Raw genomic sequence first — 8,208 nt, 5'->3', positions numbered from 1 at the left:
GAGTAAGGGAGATGATCAAAGGTGTAGTGGTGGTGGTGGCGGGAGGTTGTTATTGAAAAGGAGGCCGCTTACGTTATCGTCAGAGCGAAGCAGTACTCGATCGTCTGACTGCCAAGAAATGGCTGAAGATGAGGATAAAACACCATTATTGAAGGGTGCAGGGACATATGCTATTGATGATCCTCGTGATAAGATTAGATATTTATATGAAAGTGGTAATTTAGGCTATGTCAATGGCAACGACAATAGAATCAGCGCCAATAGGAGTCCACTGCCATCGTCATTGGCAGCTGACAAGATTGTTACCATCTTTGTGGTTACTTTTGATACGCGATCAGGTAAGTTGTGTTCATAACTATAGCCATACTGTATCGTACGATGCGTAATATATACAAACATACGCACATTATACCTCTCTCTTTATCTATCTATCTATCTATCTATCTATCTATCTATCTATCCATCTATCTATCCATATATCTATACATACATACATACATACATGCATGCATACATACATGCTATATCGTTCTAAATGGACTTGACATTCTCGTACATAATTGTCTCGTAAATATAACTTACATACGTGTTTCATCATATTTCATTCATTATGCAATAATATACGCCCTCTTTACATACCATTCTATATTACTTCTATACACCATCTTATATATGCCTGACATATTATTCATACAACAGCTGTTGTACTACCTATCTTTCTATCTATATACGTACACACCATACAGCAAATCTGCTTGTATACATATACACTCACATTCATCATGCACACACGCATACCACAATTAGAGTCACGTACATTCCTGACATACTATAGACATTGTACAACGACATACAATGATATACACATCTACTCTATTTATTTATTTTATTTATGTTGTTGAAAAATATCATACACACACCTGTTGTACTATACACCTCGTTACAGCACAATGTAGAGTAATACTAATCTCAGAAGACAGCGCAGGAGTGGCTGTGTGGTAAGTAGATTGCTTACCAACCACATGGTTCCGGGTTCAGTCCCACTGCGTGGCATCTTGGGCTACTATAGCCTCGGGCCGACCAAAGCCTTGTGAGTGGATTTGGTAGACGGAAACTGAAAGAAGCCCGTCGCATGTATGTATATATATATATATATATATATATATATATATATATATATATATATATTTGTGTTGTATATGTTTGTGTGTCTGTGTTTGTCCCCCCCCCCAACATCGCTTGACAACCGATGCTGGTGTGTTTATGTCCCCGTCACTTAGCGGTTCAGCAAAAGAGACCGATAGAATAAGTACTAGGCTTACAAAGACTAAGTCCCTGGGTCGATTTGCTCGACTAAAGGCGGTGCTCCAGCATGGCCGCAGTCAAATGACTGAAACAAATAAAAGAGTAAAGAGTACCAGGGCCGTCTTACCAGCGTTATAGGCTCCCGAGCAAATCAATACACTTGGCCCCACAGTATATATTTATTGACACCAGACCACAGTAATACATAGATCAGAACTGGGATCTCAGACCCGTGAGGCCCCTTTGGCCTCCTCAAGTGTGCCCATGCCTTAAGACAACACAGCACCGTACTTCTACAAACAATAATATGCACGCACTTGGTATACTATAAACATACGTGCCAGACATACTACATAAATACACACACTAGACATACTATATACCAGTGCATACAAAAATATACACACCCTTGGTATACTAATAACATTGTCATGTACAAACCAGTTACTGTAGCGTAGAGTGGTATGATGTACTACCAACACCATACCGCCCTACACACATTAATATATACACGCACCTTTTATATTATAGTGCCTGTTGATCGCAGTTCTTGGCAGAACAGGCATGATTTGAACTTACAACGCATAAATACCATAAAGCATCCTATTACTCCAACAGTCCTGCCATACCAAGAGATACAATAGCAACATACACCTGCTGTTACACTTTAAACTCTATGCACCGCATATACAGTAATCTGCACACCAGGCATGCTATACAACGATATACACACACCTGCTCATATACTATAGACTATTCAGTGCAAAATACTGTAATATGCACAGCTTACATACCAGAATACAAGATATACATACAGTAATCAACATACACGTCATACTATATACACTTGTTATATATATACACCATTTTCTTTTATAATCTTTTTTTGGTGGGTGGTCTGTGCCCATAGCCTTCACAAACCCTCAAAGAACAATAAGGTCAATGTGAGCATATATACTCAGGGAGGGAGGACTGGATGTAGAGGTTAGTAGAGGATTTGGGTTGGTGGAGGACACTATATGGGCGAGGAGAAGAGAAGAGGTGAATGAATCAGGAGAACCTGAGTGAAAATGACTCAAGACCTGCTAGCTTAGAGGAACAGAGGCTACTGTAGTAGCAGTAGAGAAAGCAGAGAGAGGAGACAGTATGTCTGAGGGAGCAGTACTGTATTGTTGATCTTGGATATGTGTGTGGGAGTAGTAGCAATATTTAGTGTGTGGAATCAGTACTGTACTGGGAGGGCCTCTAAGACGTATTTATGTGTATGTGTGTGTGTGTGTGGTAAAACCCATCCCAAATATAGCAGCTGTTTTCCATTATTGGTTGAAACTAGAATATATGTGCATATGTGTAACAGTACTATCTCAGATGTAGGAGCGGTATTCTATTGTGTGTCTAGTATGTCTATGTATGTACCAGTTATGTGATATGAGCAGTTGCCCCATCTTGCTGGAACCATGTGTGAGGTCTTCTTTGAACAGCCTTCACATTCCCCAGACTTGACTAGTCTGGAATTTTTCTTGTGGGGATACCTGAAAGAGAGGGTTTACGTCAACAAACCAGAGACCCTGGTGCAACTGAAGGAGAACATCAACAGAGAAATCAGAGAAGTGGTGTCTGAAACTCTTGAGGACGTTATGGTGCAAGTTTTGGAAAGAGCATGGATGTGCAAAGCTGAAAATGGCTGCCATTTAGGCAATGTCATTTGTCATATGTGATGTAGTGGTATTGCAAAATTTAACTTGTGCATATTAATTTCCATTATGTCCTTTATATTGTATCAAAATTTCATGCATTTATTTGTAAAGTTAAGGAAGTTATTGAAAACTGAAACCCATCAGAGACTTTTGGGACACCGTGTATATACTTTTAAGGTTGACAAACTGTCACCATAACAATATATATGGCAGGACAATGGATTGACAGAATCATTAGAGGATTGGAAAAATACTTTATTGTATTCCTTCCTACTCTTAATGTTTTTAGTTCAAATTGCACTCAGATCAACTTTCATCCTTTTGGAATGGGGGTTGATAAGTAAAAGTATAAGTCAAGTACTGGGGTTGAGGTATCGACTAACCTCCACCCCTCAAAACTGTTGGCCTGCTGCTTAAATTAGAAACAACATTTTGAATTCTGTTTCTTACAAATGCTTTATTATAGACGACATTGTCTTCTAACACTAAAAGATAAAGTCTGAAATGTTGCTACAAATTAAATGTTTTAGCAACAAAAACAAAACTTTCCATATATTTGACTAACAGGCAAAGCTATGAAAGTTTGCATTTTGCAGGTAATAGAGAGGGTACAATGAACTATTGTTATCTACAGTTTAGCATCCTCTCCCTACTGACTTCGTTTCCTCATAACTTTCTTAATAATGCTTATTTTTAATGACATTTTTTAGAGATACATTTTCAAATATGTAAATTACAATTATGCTGCTGAAGCTAAAAAACTGATTTTAATTCAGAAAGAAAAGAAGTCTATATTATTTTTAATCATTGAATAATTGGTTTAATTATATTATTTAATGGTATGATTCCAAGTCAGTGTCCTTGATACCAAGTCATAACTAGTTTCCTTAGATATCAAGGTTTTTTTAACAATCCTTGCTGTTCCTAATAGAATGCAATTCTTGTGGTTACATTGATCTCAACAAGGTAACTACCAAGTCTATCTATCTATCTGTCTATCTATCTGTCTATCTATCTGTCTATCTATCTGTCTATCTATCTGTCTGTCTATCTATCTATCTATCTATCTATCTATCTATCTATCTGTCTATCTATCTATCTGTCTATCTATCTATCTATCTATCTATCTATCTATCTATCTATCTATCTATCTATCTATCTATCTATCTATCTGTCTGTCTGTCTGTCTGTCTGTCTATCTATCTCCATATTAAAAGATAGAAATTGATTCATCTCTTGAAGATCAGATTTATTGCTAATTAATTCATCATCATCATGATCATATAGCAGTGGTGATGATGATGATGTATCTATAAGTGGAGAGTGGGTAAGTGTACTTGGAGCTAGGCACTTGCTTTTGGAAACAGCCCAGGCACAGCAGAAGTGGTGAACTTCCTATCTCTGCAATACCATCAAACACAACAAGAAAGGTCAGCCACGTAATAATGATTTCAAATTTTGGCACAAGGCCAGCAATTTTGGGGGAAGAAGGTAAGTTGATTACATTGATCCTAGTACTCAACTGATACTTATTTTATCAACCTCGAAAGGATGAAAGGCAAAGTCAACCTCGGCAGAATTTGATCTCAGGACGTGAAGATGGATGAAATACCGCTAAGCATTTTGCCTGGCATGCTAACAATTCTGTCAGCTCACCACTTTTACTCAACCATATAATAATACCTTTACATTCTACTAAAGAAATAATACTGGGGAAAATAAATTTTTGTATCTTTTTTCTTTGCTAAATTCACTCATAGTTTATATATTCAGAATGATTGTAATCAGGAGAAAGAGGTCATGCTAAAAAAACAAACAAGGAAAACAGAGAATATCCTGTTCAGAATAGATAATTATTAGTTTGAAAATATCAAATAGCAATTAATTGACGACCAAGTCATGAACATATTATTGTTATTATTATCATCATCATTATTATTATTATTATTATTATTTGGTGTCGGCAGTGTTGTTGGTGCAACTTAGATGAATTAGCAAAAATATATAAAGCAAAGTCATCATCATCATTATTTAACGTTTGTCGGCCATGTTTGGAATATAGATATTGGGAAGAATCAATAAATTATCAAACTTTAATGCTACAATAATATCTGTCTGATTTATCAATATATAAAGCTAAATCATCAGTTTAACTTTTACTTTATTCAGCCATTGGACTACAGCTAGGCTGGGGCATAGCCTTGAAGGATTTAATCAAACAAATTGACTCCATTGCTTTATTTTTAAGTCTGGTACTTATTCTTTTGGTTTCTTTTACTGAACCGCTAGTTACTGGGATGTAATCAAACAAATACTGGTTGTCATATGGGGATGGGGGATAAACAAAAACTACATAGACACTCCACCACATATATGATAGGCTTCTACTTAGTTTCCATCTACCAAGTTCACTCACAAGGTATTGCTTGGCCCTGGGCTCTAGTAGAAGACACTTGCCCCAAGTATGTAGTACATATTACCATTTTGATTTGCTTAATATGTATTATGCGCTTACATTTGATGCCTCACTTCTGATCTAATGTATCCATTCTGTATTTAATATGATAACGTGTGATATGTGGGAGATTTGGCTGTTATTCATAGTAGCTTGAATGTTCATATAGAGGCTTCCAGTATTGTTTGTTAGTATCACTGTTGATGTGCCTTAGGTATTTTAAACCTGGTGGAGTTCAACCCTCTGTAGGTCTGATCATAGCTAATTTCTTCTGGAGAGAAAAGGAAACAGAAAGAAAGTAAAATAAAAGAGAGAGGGCGGGGGGAATTGACTTTAATACTGGACTGGTACTTTATTTTGCTGATCTCAAAAAGATGAAAAACAAAACTGATCTTGGTGGATTTGAATTCAGAGAAGGAGGAACTGTCTCTCATCCCTTCTTTGATATTTTATAATGTGGTGGAGATGAATGAAGTTTTGCTAATAAAATTGTCTGGCAGTGTGTGTAGTGAGGTGTATGGGTTGGTGTGTAGTAGCTTCATAATCTAAAAACCACTCTACATTATGTCACTGTGAAGTACCACTGAACAATAGAGAACAGTTACAATGATGCTTTTGTTTTTGGGGTTTTTTTCAAAACAGGAAGCAGACTTCTGAAGAATGTCAGAAGCACTTGTTCTGGAAACAATTTACTTCAGAAAAGAAGTGAAGCTGAAAGCGGCTTTCTCTTTGGGTTTGCAATAGAATTTAAAACCTGAATTCTGGTTTATTAAAATAGGATATTCTTTTATTCTTTATGTCATTGGACCGTGGTCATGCTGTGGTACTGTCGTTAAGTATTTTAATCAATTATATTGCCTCCTGCATCAGTATTTCAGTACTTGTTTTTTTTTTTTTAATGACTCATAAGAGAGACAAACAGCAAATTTGACCTTAGTGTAAAGGAATATAACTTGGATGAAAGTGATCTGATAAAGGGAAGCAGTTGTGAAGCTTTCTGTGTTTATGATCATGCCCCAGTGCTTGTACAACTTTATGGTCAGCTACACATCAATAAGCATTTGACTGGTAGAAAGTTCAAAGACCAGCTGAAGATCACTTGGAAGAAGTGTCACGTATATATTTCTGGAGTGGAAGACATTGCTATGTGCTGTTCAATCTGGCAGCCTTTTTGTTGGAGGAAGGTTGAAAATATTATAGTTGTAGATTTTAATCACTCTCTGGCTGTCAAATAGAAAGCTTTGGAAGTACTCATCACCTCAGAAGATGGGATGGATGACAAATGATCCTTTTAAAGTTTGATACTCTATGATGCTGCTGCTGCTGAAAACATTGGATCCAAAATGAAAATGAAGATTTATTTAGTAAGAATTCCAGTACAGTTGGCAGGCTCCTCAATAGTATTACAGTGTAAGGCTGGACAGTTCCTCATCATGCTCTCTAAAAAGCAGTGGTGAGCTCTTTGAAATGATTCTTAATCCACCCTTTATACCCTGGAAAATGAATGGTGAGTGTTTATGATCAAGAAAAGCTCAAGAAATTCAGATGCATACAGACAACCATAACATCCATAATATCTGTAACACAGTAACAGCAATCTGTGGTATCATTCAAATCATCAGATGGCACATCACTGCTAAGAGACCAATCAACAGTTGTGGCGTGCCGAGGAGAATAATATAGCTTGCTCTGAAACTAGTTTAAATCAGTGCATCCTGCAGTCTTGCAGGAATTTTGTGAAATGTCCACCAACTACTGTTGATGGCTTATTGACCTTTACTGAAGTTAGTAATGCCATGAGAATATTAACAAACAGGAAATCTGGACGAGACAACTCTAGTTGAGAACTTGGAGAGTGGTTACTATTGTATGAGTGGTTTATCATTACAATACAGATGTGTGGAATCAAGTGTATGCACTTCAGCATTAAAACGATGTTAACACTGTCGTCGTATACAAAAACAAGAGACACATTTCCAGGAGGAATATGACACTTCTATCCAAAAAAGCCAAATAATATTATAGATTATAGAAGGGAGAGAGAGAGAGAGAGAGATTAAACAGTGCATCAGTGAACCAGTGGTTGTAGTGTGTTGGTGAGGGAATCTTTGTCAGTTTGATGGCCTTTTGGGATGGGGCATGATCTCGGAAGTAGTGTGTGTAACAGCATCCTCATCCTAAATGTATCAAAATGAGTTACACTTAAGCTTTAGCTTTTGTATTTTACTTGTTTCAGTTATTGGACTGTGGCCATGCTAGAGCATCACCTTAAAGAGTGTAGGCAAACAAATTGATTCCAGTACTTATTTTTTTTAAAGTCTGGTACTTATTTTATCCTTTTACCCAACTACTAAGTTATGAGGATATAAACAAACCAACTCTAGTTGTCAAGTGGTGGTTGGGAACAAACACGAAGACATGCATATGCACACATGCATAAACACAGTGGGTTTCTTCAGCCTCTGTCTATCAAATTCATTCACAAAGTTTATTTTGTTCTAGGACTATAGTAGAAGACACTTGTTCAAGGTGTCACACAGTGAGACTGAATCTGGAACCATGTGGTTGGAAAGCAAACTTTTGACCACACAGCCATACATATGGAAGTTTAAAATTAATCTGGGTAGAAATATTTTCAAGCCTTGAAGAGGAAGCTTAGTCATCAGGATTCTTGCCACAACGCTTTATCCTACATTGTATCAGTTCATCTAGCTGCAGGAAATAGGTACCAGATTTTATATATATATATAT

The 8,208-nt window shown here is 36.7% G+C and overlaps 1 protein-coding gene across 1 annotated transcript in view; it reads left to right on the top strand.

Annotated features, from left to right (window-relative positions):
- The window catches only part of LOC106878471 (DENN domain-containing protein 11), a 27,338-nt gene continuing 19,130 nt past the window's right edge, over positions 1–8,208 (top strand). Inside the window, exon 1 of the mRNA XM_014927688.2 lies at positions 1–338. Coding sequence (XP_014783174.1) covers positions 119–338 — 220 coding nt within the window. The 5' untranslated portion in view covers positions 1–118. The remainder of the gene's footprint in view (positions 339–8,208) is intronic.

Source organism: Octopus bimaculoides, chromosome 17 (genome assembly GCF_001194135.2).
Source record: "Octopus bimaculoides isolate UCB-OBI-ISO-001 chromosome 17, ASM119413v2, whole genome shotgun sequence".
NCBI lineage: Eukaryota > Metazoa > Mollusca > Cephalopoda > Octopoda > Octopodidae > Octopus > Octopus bimaculoides.
This window is presented reverse-complemented; position numbering and strand designations above follow the sequence as displayed.